This window comes from Colossoma macropomum, unplaced genomic scaffold, assembly GCF_904425465.1.
Source record: "Colossoma macropomum unplaced genomic scaffold, Colossoma_macropomum, whole genome shotgun sequence".
NCBI lineage: Eukaryota > Metazoa > Chordata > Actinopteri > Characiformes > Serrasalmidae > Colossoma > Colossoma macropomum.
This window is the reverse complement of record NW_023496020.1, coordinates 1063534-1075749: the sequence shown is the minus strand read 5'-3', so window position 1 is coordinate 1075749 and position 12216 is coordinate 1063534. Positions and strand designations below refer to the sequence as shown.

The 12216-nt window shown below is 39.2% G+C and overlaps 1 protein-coding gene across 1 annotated transcript in view; it reads right to left on the bottom strand.

Moving 5' to 3' along the window:
- Positions 1–12216, bottom strand: part of fbn1 (fibrillin 1) — a 165256-nt gene that overhangs the window by 21075 nt on the left and 131965 nt on the right. Inside the window, exons 48-51 of the mRNA XM_036564582.1 lie at positions 9566–9691; positions 6677–6796; positions 5004–5129; positions 266–418 (exon numbers count right to left, since the gene is read on the bottom strand). Of these exons, the coding sequence (XP_036420475.1) occupies positions 266–418; positions 5004–5129; positions 6677–6796; positions 9566–9691 (525 nt within the window). The remainder of the gene's footprint in view (positions 1–265; positions 419–5003; positions 5130–6676; positions 6797–9565; positions 9692–12216) is intronic.

Sequence of the window (12216 nt, the reverse complement as noted above, 5' to 3'; positions counted from 1 at the left end):
AAAATATTCCTTCATATACAGTAATACCTCATCTTTGATATTTATGCTGTAAAACAGCAAAAAAAATATCTACATCAATCTACAGTATTGTCTATTCTTTTACTTTAGTGTCCTCTACTGTAGGGACAGGGGATTTTTTTGTGTATTGAAATAAATACTACTACAATATTTTTTTAAAGTAAAGACGTGGCAACCTCTGCTTACAGTTTTTTAGCAGAAATATAACTTTTTTTTACTGTGTAGGGGTGTGTGTGTGTGTTCTCACCGTCGGTGCTGCTGGGGCAGATCTCACAGGGGTCTCCCCAGCCCTGACCCGGCATCGCACTGCAGCAGCAGAATGCTTTAGTGGTGTTCAGAGGCTTCGGGGCCAAACAGAGACCGTTCTCAAACTTAGTGTAACAGTAACTCACTCTCATATCTGAGAGAGAGAGAGAGAGAGATAGAGAGAGGGAGAGACAGAGAGAACAGAGAGAGAGAGGCACAGAGAAAGAAAGAAAGAAAGAAAAAGAATGAGAGAGAGAGAGAGAGAGAGAGAGAGTTAAGTTCTCTGAATCTGTGACGTATATGGGCTGGGTGTGATGGCTGGGGCGCTGCCTGTTTCACATCAGAGAGAGGAGAACCTCTCTGTCAAACTGATGTTTCAGCTGCTCAGAACAGAAAGATTTACATCAACAGGTTCTCGTGGGACAGGTGTGTGAACAATAACCTTACTGTACTGAAAGGGGAACTCCGCTGACTTTCCTAAATTTCCATTCAGTGATTCAGATGTAAACGACGCAGTTTCAAACATATATAATATCCCACTTTTTATTCCTCTACTTTTTGCATGAGTGTAAAGTAAAAGCTACACTTTCCAGAAAGTTTTCATAATTCACTTTTCTCCCCGCCATAATCCCCCCCCCAAAAAAAATGCTGCATGTCCAATTGTTTCAGTATTAAAAGTCTGTAATGTTTTGTGGGGCATTTCACTTCAGTTCAATTCAGCTTTACTGTCATTACACATAAACAAGGTTACAGTATAATGAAACAGGTTCAGGCTGTTTCTCTGGTCTATAAACATAAAATCAGGAATATGAGTGCACATGTACTAGTGAGATAAAAGACTATATATATATATATACATATATATATATATATATATATATATATATATATACATATATATTCTGTTATCTCACTAGTACATGTGCACTCATATTCCTGATTTTATGTTTATAGACCAGAGACATCAATATCACAGCAGTCAGGGTGGGCAGTGAATTTTTAACCTGAACATCCAAGCTGGAAAAAAACAACCTGTTTCTGTTGGTTTTGTAATGTGTTTTGTCTTTTTTAATGGGTTGATATCACAGTGTAAAGGATCCTAATGGTTTAACACAGGGATGCTCGTAGTTTTGTGGTTTGAGATCTACTTTTTCCAGTGGACAAGTCATCGTGATCTATCTTAAAAAAAAAAAAAACCTGAAACTTTATAAATGCACTTCAGTGGCCTATATTAATATTTGGCATAATCAACTGAACAATCACACTGTCCTTATTCTGACGATTTACACTGAATTGTGTCAGTGTTTGTGTATTCTGGAGCACTTTTTTATTCCCGACTTCACTTTTATCTGGGAATTCGTCATCGTAGTTTCTGTGTATAGTTCTATAATGTCTCCCAACGTTCAACTTGTTTCGAAGTGCGATGGCTACATGGCAGATACATTTGGAGTTTGATACTGTAAAAAATAGTCCTCCTCCTGCTCTGCATGAAGAGGTGTTTTTGCGCTAGGTCTTGCACTCGTCTTCTGAAAGAGTCAGTGTAGATTACAAATGGACAGTCACAAAAATGGCGCTGCACAAACTGGCTACCGATAAATGAAAACCTTTTAGATTGCTAGAGAGGCTTTCACAGCAGTTCTTTAGGTGGGCTGTGGTGTAGCTATGGTAACAAACAGTAAATTAGAGAGACAATGGCCAACGTGCACTGTGATCAGTGTATTAGGCACCCCTGGTTTAACAGGCGACTAATGGCTGATTGTAAATGCATTTCACTGCTGTCAGAAGCAAACCTCATATCTCCAAAATGATAACTTTACAGGAGAAGGAAAAAACATACTTTACTTTTAATATAAGTCAATGGAACCACACGTTTTTCCATTTAATTTTGGGCTGTTTGTTTTGGTCCATTGACCATGAAATTTACATACAATGTAAAGGGCAGCAGGCATTTTCACATTAAGTCAAAAACTGAAAAATGACAAAAACGGAGATACAAGGTTTTCTTCCGACAGCATTTGATGGTTTCCTAATGGGATCTAAAGAGGAAATTAGGGGTCTCTATTAGAAACCATTAAGCTGATTCCCATTAGAAAGCAAAATAAAAGTTTCTAAAGAACCTTTTTCAGCAGGAATATTACCAGCAGTATCTCTACTTTCATTAAAGTACTGGAACTGTTTACTTTGTCCACCACTGGTGTACGGTGTGTGTAGGATGGATAATAGTCTCTATTACTGCAGTCGTTTCATTCACTAAGATGTGTGTGTGTGTTTAATTCCCTGAAGGCTGTTTTCACTTCTCTCCTACACCCTGCCCATCCTGTGCGATGATGTCACACTGTGGGGAACTCCCTCCCCTTCACCTTCCTCCTCTCTATGCTGCTGATAGAGGGATGAGTTGATGGAAAGAGTGAGAGAGTGAGAGAGTGAAGGAGGCTAAAGCAGTTATGGAGTGAAACACTGTTTTAGTGTTTTAGTGAAACTTTATAGTGAATTAAACTGCATTCTCAGGATAATCCTATGGAACCGAACGTCTCACCAGTGACCCGTTCAGAGAATAGCTATTACTGTATGTAGACGGGGCCGTAGAAACTTCTTTACTCTGAAATCTGATGTGTTTAGTCACCATGACGACTTCAGTATGGACCGAATTTATGACAGTAGCTATTACAGAATAACAGTTTCTAACTTCATAATCTTATCATTAACTCCAGATAAGAAGACAGTATTACACAAACATCCTAACTAGACTAAGGCCCAATCCCATTTGACCCCTTGCCCCTACCACTTAGCCCTTAGCCCTCTGTTTTGCGTGTTCACATCTAGGGTTAGGGTGTCCTGATTTTTGTTAAGATAGAGGGGTAGGGCAAAGTGTTAGGGCTACATGGCCCCCCAAATGGAGGTTTTTCAGAGGCACACTCCAAACAGAGTGTTATGAGACTGGCAAGATGGCTGCATGAGCAACCAAAAAAACACACAAATGTGAGCCTTTTCTCCATGAAAAAATTACGATAACCATTGTGTTTAATGTCGTTTCAATGTATTATGGTCGTTTTCTTCATAACAAGCATAAAAAATTGCTAATAGCATGCTAATGTCTCGGTAGCTAGCTAGCTGACTTTCCCGTTCCACCTTAAATTGTCCAGCAGTATTGACGCCTGAAGCGCCAGAATGTAACTGCTGCACCATTTAAGGTGGAACGGGAAAATTCAAACAAGAAGCTGGTGAATAGCTGACTTCAGCTTCATATCACTGAAGAATTAGCGGTGGGTGATAATAAATAATTGTCTTAAACCCCCTCTTTGAAAGCATATGATGTCCTAAATGTAACTAAAGCCCAGCAGCGAGGTTGCTGAACTTTTCCCTTCTCTGCCATCACTGAAGATGGGCCGGGGCGCCTACAGAGCACCGCTAGTAGCTGTTAATGAAGCAATGTTTTTTTTTATTTTTTTTGATGATGTCCCATTTCATAGAGCAAGATTTAAACCACTGTAACTCCAAGGGGTTAGGGTGACACTCGTAAACAAGGGGTAGGAGTAAAAAGAGGAAATGGGATTGGGCCTTAATCTCTTAAATACTGTCCTAACTTTAGGATAAACACCAGCAGTGTCCTGACTTCTGTTTAAACGTCTGTTTCTATTGCTTTTAGGTAGCATACTTCACCACTAACATAATGACGCTTGGCTACAGCGTTAGGGAAATATAGACTGAAACTGGGGAGCGGCGATGCTCTGATAAACAGCAGGGGGCGCTCTCACAGTATTCACAACTCTTTAGTTTTGTTTTGACCTTTTTTACAGCAGTAACTGTAGCTGTCGGACTAAATAACCTGATTATTTTGATTATGTGTTCATGTTTCAGCTGTGTGTGTATGGTCGGTTGCTAGAAAACAGACATGACAGTTGATTGTCGAATTTGGTCGAGTAGGTTAAGATTTCCTAACTGGAGATAAGATGCTGTTAGATCAGATAAAATCCCTAAATTCAGTCCAGATTTGCTTCTGTAATATGAATTAGTAAAAATCCTATCTTGACCTGTCAGATCCTAAATTAAGACTAAAAGAGAGGAAGTGTCTGTAATACAGCCCCAGATGTTTACAACAGCCAATCGCGTCAAACACGAGTCAAGCAGCTTATTTTTCAGGAAACAGATATAATAGTAAATATTGTATGTATGTAGAAAACTCTGGTCAGAAGGCTCCACCTGATGGATCAGAAGCTTTCTCTGATTGAAAAGAAGTCTGTCTCTGATTCATCTGAAGGATGTCCCTGATTGATCAGATGGCTGTCCCTGAATAATCAGAAAACTGTCGCTGATTGATCAGAAAACTGTCTCTGATTGATCAGAAGGATGTCCCTGATTGATCAGAAAACTGTCTCTGATTGATCAGAAAACTGTCTCTGATTGATCAAAAGGATGTCCCTGATTGGTCAGAAAACTGTCTCTGATTGATCAGAAAACTGTCTCTGATTGATCAGAAAACTGTCTCTGATTGATCTGAAGGATGTCCCTGATTGATCAGAAGGCTGTTCTGACTAATCAGAAGGCTGTCCCTGATTGATTAGAAAGTTGTCTCTGACTGGTCCGTGTCTGATTGATCAAAGGTCCCTCTCTGATTGACCAGAAGACTGTCCCTAATTGATCAGAAGGTTCTGTTGTGTGAAAAAGAATACTTGTGTGCGTGTGTGTGTGTGTGTGTGTGTGTGTGTGGGGTGTGTGTGTGTGCAGCGGGAAACACTCACCCAAACATCTCCTCCCGGATGAAGATAGATGGAAGCCTTCAGGACAGTTACACTTGAAGCTTCCGGCCGTGTTCTGACACGTTCCGAAAATACAGATATCCGGATTCTTAGCACACTCATCAATATCTGCGGAAGGAACACAGACACCACTCTAAGTTATGGGCATTATATTTTACAGAGAAGTGCGAATGTGAAATAACTCACTCTCCTTCTGTACTGCACTGTGTTAGTGAGTGAAACAATGAAACAGTATCAGGGAGCTTGTTGAGCGCTTCCTCTAAATGGCAGGTGGACGTGGAGAAACATGACTTATGAATTATAAATGATTAATTTAGAAATTATGTTTTATCTTACAGCATCTTATCCTTTCACACTTTAAGAAATACTAAACTACTTTCTTAAAAAGATGGTCCTTTAAAGGTTCTAAGGTTCTATATAGAACAATGAACACGCAAAGAACCCTTTGCATGCTTAAATGGTTCTCCGCAAGGTGAAGTGTTCTTCAGATGGATGGAGAATGTGTTGTTCTATATAGCACCCAAAATGATCTTTTTTTGTTATTATGTCAAGCTTTTAACAATAGAAGAACCCTTTTGGGTGCTATATAGAACCCTTTTGAAAAAGGTTTTATAGATAACCATCTATAGCACATTCACTCACATTCACACAATTTGAAGAAAGCTTTTACGATGCAAAGGGCCACTTAATGATGCAAAGGGTTCTTTGAGTGTGTATATATATAGAGACAGAGACAGAGAGAGAGAGGGAGAGAGAGAGACAGAGAGAGAGAGAAGAAGGAAAGACTTTCAAGAAAGGAGTGAAAGACAGAAAGAAGAGAAAAAAGGGTACATAGCGAGATGAAAATACAGAAAAGAAATAGAGAGGGCAAAGAGAGCTAATGAGTTATACACAGACAGAGGGAGAGGGAGAAAGCAAAAGAGGATAAAGATGAAGCAAAAGAGTGAGAGGAAAAAGAGAGAAAGAAAAAGGGAGAAAGAGAGGGAGAGAAAAAGAGTAAGTCAGAAAGAAAAGAGAGAGAGACAGAAAAAGAAAGATAAAATAGGAAGAGAGTGAGAGAGAAAGAGAAAGGCAGAAAGGAGAGAGAGAACAGAAGATAAAGAAAATAAAGGAAAGAGAAAGACAGTATAGGTAGAGAGTCAAAGAAAGAAATAAGTAGAAAGACAGAGAGAGAAAGAAAGAGAGGGAGAGAAAGAAGACAAGAGAGCAAGACAGAAAGTGGAGAGAGATAGAGAAAGAAAGATGGTGAGATAAAATAGGAAGAAAGTGAAAAAGAGACAAAAAGAAGAGGAAAAAGAAAAAGAAGGAAAGAGAGAAAGAAAGGGAGTGAAAGAGAAAGAAAGACTGAGAAAAGAGAGAAGAGGTGAGTGAGAGAGAGACAGTCTGATGGTGCTCTGTACAGTGTGTGTTTGTGTGTCTGTGTACGTGAGTCTGACTCAGCTGACTCGGTTCTCCTGATCACAGATGTTCCTTTAGGTTCTTTACCTGTCAGCACCCCCCCCGCCCCACAACCCCCCACTGCCCACTGCCTCCAGCTGAAACAGCAGAACTGAAACTGCCTCACTGATGAAACCAACTCCAAACACACTAATCATAACACATCAGTCAGGGCGAGAACTCTAGTTCTGAAGTTATTAGTTTTTATAGAACCCTACCTTCACACTTATCATCTTCAACTAAGTATCCAAGTGGGCAGATGCACCTGTACGAGCCGTCCAGGTTCTGACAGGTGCCCGGAGCGCAGGCAACCGGATTCAGAGCGCACTCATTAATATCTACAGGAGAAGAGACATTTACGTTACATTACAGTACATAACATGTACATTTATTGTATTGCCAGTTCCTTTTATCCAAAAAAATAAATTACAATCTGTGTAAAGTTATGGCAAAAGCCAACTTCAAAGCAGGAATATAACAGGTATACAAGTAGGTACAACACTCCCATGCAAAAAAAATTATAATATAATTAAACCTATATATATATATATATATATATATATATATATATATATATATATATATATATATATATATATATATATATAGGTTTAAGATTGTGTGTTATTAGTGTGTGTTATTGTGAATTATAAAACGGATAGTTCCAGTCATAAAAACAGATCGCGCTGAGCCGCGTTCAAAGCCGTCGTAAAATCCACAATATACCACGGCTATGACCGCCTCACAATAAAGGAACTCTGTATCACTGCGCCACAGCACGAAAAACCCTTCTGCTGTTAATGGAGTTAATCTTTGACTCTAAACACTGATCGCACGGAGCACCGAGTGACCTGATGAAGTCAGAACCCCTTTTTTGTTTAAACTGAAAACCTATGTTCTTAACTAGAGCTAAGCTGGTCAGCTAGCCAACAGGCTAAAAGATAGGAAACATGCTGAACAACTCCAACATTAATATCACAGGCTTGAAATAAAGTACTCTCGATGTGATTAACTGAAAAACGGCAATATAAAAGTCTAAAGAATGTTACCTGAATGGTTTACACGCTTCAAATGTCCGTGTTCAGTCAGGAGCAGCGTCAAATCCAGGCTGAATCCCAAACAGCTCCGTAAGAAACTCCCTAGCTAAGTAGTGTGCTGTGTAATATTAAGTTTAGACATTCTAGCTTCTGCTTCAAACAGTGCACTGCTTGTCGAGTTCGAAGGCGGATGAATCCCAAATGACCATTTCTACGATATTTTGCATTGTTGGGGTGCAAGAGTCGGTATTTAAATTCCTACCTAGTGCACTAACCTAGGTTAAATAGTTACCTATTTAGGGAGCAGGGAGCCTTTTGAGATTTAGCCCCAGCGTGAGAAAGTGCCGTCATCAGACTGGCTGAAGAAGAGTCGCGGTAGTAATTTGGTGACTAAAAAGTACTTTGCATCAAACAGTCATATGTTAACTGTTATATGAAAAAAGTTTTAAAAATCATGAAATGTCTGCAGTTTACAGTGATGGGAGACGGAACGTTCTTCATTCAGCGGTCAGTAGTTGCTTAGCAACGGTACCGTACTCTAAAGGAACTACATTTCCTGGCGGAATACTTGTTTATGTCGATTAATAATATTAATAACTTAAATAATTATCTAAAACATTGTGTATTTTAATATACAGCCATTATTCCATACAGTATTTCGGCATTTTTCGCGTTTTAGTAGTTATTGCGGAAATCCCCTAAGTCATGCACGATTTTATGATTGGTTGGACTCTGCAAAATCTGCCTAGCAACCAATATGCACTTTGATTGGTCACATTTGGGCCAATACATTTAAAGAAATAAGAAAAAAACGTCATCTGCGTCCGCGGTTTGTACCGTCAGTATTCCGTACACCAGCTTCCCTAGAAGGAGCAGTTTTCCGCACAGTGTTTTCCCTGCATTTTATTTTAAGTTTTATGAAATCTAATTGCATAAAAATAGACATTAACTGACTATACTGATTATAAAATTGAATTATTATAAATAATATGTGCAATGAATGATGCTACCATGAAAAAAAAGCCCAGTAAAGTGAGGAAGTGCTGTGAAGCTGCGCAGCTGAAAGGAGTCTGCTAAGGTAACTTAGCTGACGGTGTAAACTTAGATTAACAACTCAGTATTAAACACACTGTGTTTCGTGGTGATAATTCATTGTTTAATATTCGTTTAAGCGTTAAATATGATGTTCAAACGTGCTAAAATGCATCTTGACTGGCCGTGAAAGTTTTCCCCACCACATTCACATCCCCGGGTTTCCCCACCCGCCATGTTCGTGTGGCGCTGGGGGGTCGGTCACTATTTGCATAGATTTGATGTCCAAACCCAGGTTAGATGGAAAAATTGATATATGATAATGTCTCAGATGTATCTTTGACAAATGTCAAGAAAGTGGTTTTTATTACACAGACAGAAATATTTGCAAGTGTACGGAATACTGAAGTGTACGGAATACTGAAGTGTACGGAATACCGTGCTCTTACGTTACATTTCCTGGCGGAATACTTGTTTATGTGGATTAATAATAATAATAACTTAAATAATTATCTAAAACATTGTGTATTTTAATATACAGCCATGATGATATTCACTTAGTTAACAAATGATCCTGCAGGTACCCTGTCCTGCAAACGAGGAGTCACGTAAATTGTGCGCAAAAGTTTGAACATCCCGCAAATTAAAAGTTTTGTTGATTTTCTAAGTGAAAATATGTTAACAGATTACAGAGAACACACTTGAATATCACTTTTTTTTCTGGGCAATTTCTATTTATTTGTCGAGTTTAACTTGTTGGGGGGAAAAATTAAAAAATTAAACCTGAAATATAGAATGTGCTATAACTTCTCTACAGGCACATGCTTATTTTTTTATTTTCCCCCCAGTATGTTAAATTCAGTGATAAACAGTAACGGTGTATTAAAATGTGCAGAAGTGTGTCTCTGTATTGGATGTGTTAACTTATTTACACTTCGAAAATCAACAACAACATGGAATTTGACCAGAGGAGCCCAAACCGGTCAGACTTAAAGCCATGGAGACAGTTGATAGAGTAGTTCAGAGTCGTTTTCTTACCCACACAATACCTGCCGTCTGGAGAGAGTTCATAACCATCCCGGCACATACACAAAAACGAGCCGATCGTGTTGATGCACTGTCCGTTCCGGCATATTCCTCTCTGTGTGGCACACTCGTCCACGTCTAAACACAAACACACACACGTTATACACTTACTCACAATACACACATCATACAGCGCGGTCGCATGTGATAAATGGCCTTTTACACACCGCAGTAAAGTTGGCTTGCTTGGTTAGCGATTCGGATTTCTCTCGGCTGTAACTCCGGAATGCAGTAACGCACATCCACAAACACTGGTGCGCTTTGTTAGTCCTGATTTGTGAATCCAGATGACGTCATGTTCCACGCCAAAATCCACTAATATTACACATCAACGTTTCTAAAGCTTATAACTTCAAACGTTGAGCTCTCAGATGAATGAAACCAGGTTCAGACTGACCAGACTGGTTTGTGAAAAATTTCACAGCTCTTATTTTGCCCGTCCGTGGCCTGTGCAGACCGCGAGCACGGAAGGTGAAGGTAAGTGAAATATAAGCGGTTTTTGACTTCGGCAAGTGATTTTCAACACTTTAATGACTTCACTTAAATGGTGCATGCATGTATTGCGTGATTATTATAGTGTATATATTTTAAATTGTGTTCCAAAGTAAAAAACACAATTTTTTTCAGCTTTTTTGAGCAACAGCTTTTTAATCAATGACTGACAAATAATTCTAGCCTGTTTGCATCTCTTGACATGTATATTACTGTGTCAATGTTTGGGTAAATGAAAGAAATATCCAATTCTGTATGTATGGTAATGGACATAGACCTGTATAAAACAATAAAATATCACAAAATCCGTTTGTGAATATGTTTCCAAATCAAGTAATATGTACTGAATGCTGCAAAATGAATGTCTATATGTGGAATTGAACTGCAAAGTCAGATGGTGTTATTCCTAAGGAGATACAGCTGCACGGAGCAATCAAACATGGCGAGATCCATTTGTGATTTTTTTTCACAAATCGAGCTGCTTAATCAAACACATTTTCATAGACATTGAAGTCATTTGTGTTGAAAATCACTTGCCGAAGTCAAAAACCGCTTATATTTCACTTACTTTCACCTTCCGTGCTCGCGGTCTGCACAGGCCACGGACGGGCAAAATAAGAGCTGTGAAATTTTTCACAAATCAGTCTGGTCAGTCCGAACCTGGTTTCATTCATCTGAGAGCTCAACGTTTGAAGTTATAAGCTTTAGAAAATAAAACTCTGACGTGTAATATTGGTGGATTTTCTCGTGGAACATGACGTCATCTGAATTCACAAATCAGGACTAACAAAGCGCACCAGTGTTTGTGGATGTGCGTTACTGCATTCCGGAGTTACAGCCGAGAGAAATCCGAATCGCTAACCAAGCAAGCCAACTTTACTGCGGTCTTTTACCCTGCAGTGATACTGTCTATATTTTCTGCTGCGTAGCTGTTCATCATGGTGTCTGGGAATTATAGAATGAATAAAATGGGTAAAATTCTGGTCATGGTGGTTTTAACACTGCAAAACCTGCACTATGTCGTACACTATGTGATAGACTAGCCTGATCTTCAACAACCCAAAATATGAAAAAAAAAAAAACATTCTGCTTACAAAAACATGCTCTTTGATATACGCCTACACTCTTAAAAAAGATGGCTCTTCAAGGGTTCTTTGGTAAAGACAATGGCTCTATATAGAACCATCAACTCTACGAAGCTTTGCATGCTAAACAGTTCTTTGCATGGTGAAAGCATTCTTCAGATTAGACAGACAGACAGTCAGACAGATAGATAGATAGATAGATAGATAGATAGACAGATAGATAGATAGATGGACAGGTAGATAGATACACGGATAGATAGATAGATAGATAGATAGATAGATAGATAGATAGATAGATAGATAGATAGATAGACAGGTAGATAGATAGATAGATAGATAGATAGACAGACAGACAGACATATAGATAGATAGACAGGTAGACAGACAGATAGATAGATAGACAGACAGATAGATAGACAGATAGATGGACAGACAGACATAGACAGACAGACGGATAGACAGTCCTACGTAGCCACTTTTCCGCCACATGGTACAACTCAACTTAAATTGACTTGCTTTTGGTACCAGCTACGAAAAGGTGTGTAGAGTCGAGTTGAGTCAAGTCGAGCTGGTACCGCACAGTGGAAAAGCAGCTTATAGGACCGTTGTCTTTACTAAAGAACCATTGAAGAGCCACCATTTTTAAGAGTGTAGCAACATTTTCTTTTCTTCGCAGCTTCACGGTTGTTGCCGACTTCAAAAGTTTCTCGACAATTACTGCTGCGTTAGCAGGACCACAGGCTGTATTTGTGATTTTGAAAGTAGAGAATACATGAGCACATGGAAGCAGAATGAGCTTTGCTGTGTGTGTGCTTATGTGTGGGTGTGTGTGTGAGACCCACTGGGCCCGAACTCAAAGAAAAACAAACACGCACACAAAGCGGTCTTCAGTTTCCCAGAAAAATTTCAAAATCACCTGATCTGAACTTCCAGTGAGCCAAAGCCCTGTAGGAAAAAGTGTGTGTGTGTGTGTGTCTACTACATGTCCTCATAAAAACAGTACAACATGACATTTTTACTCAAGGA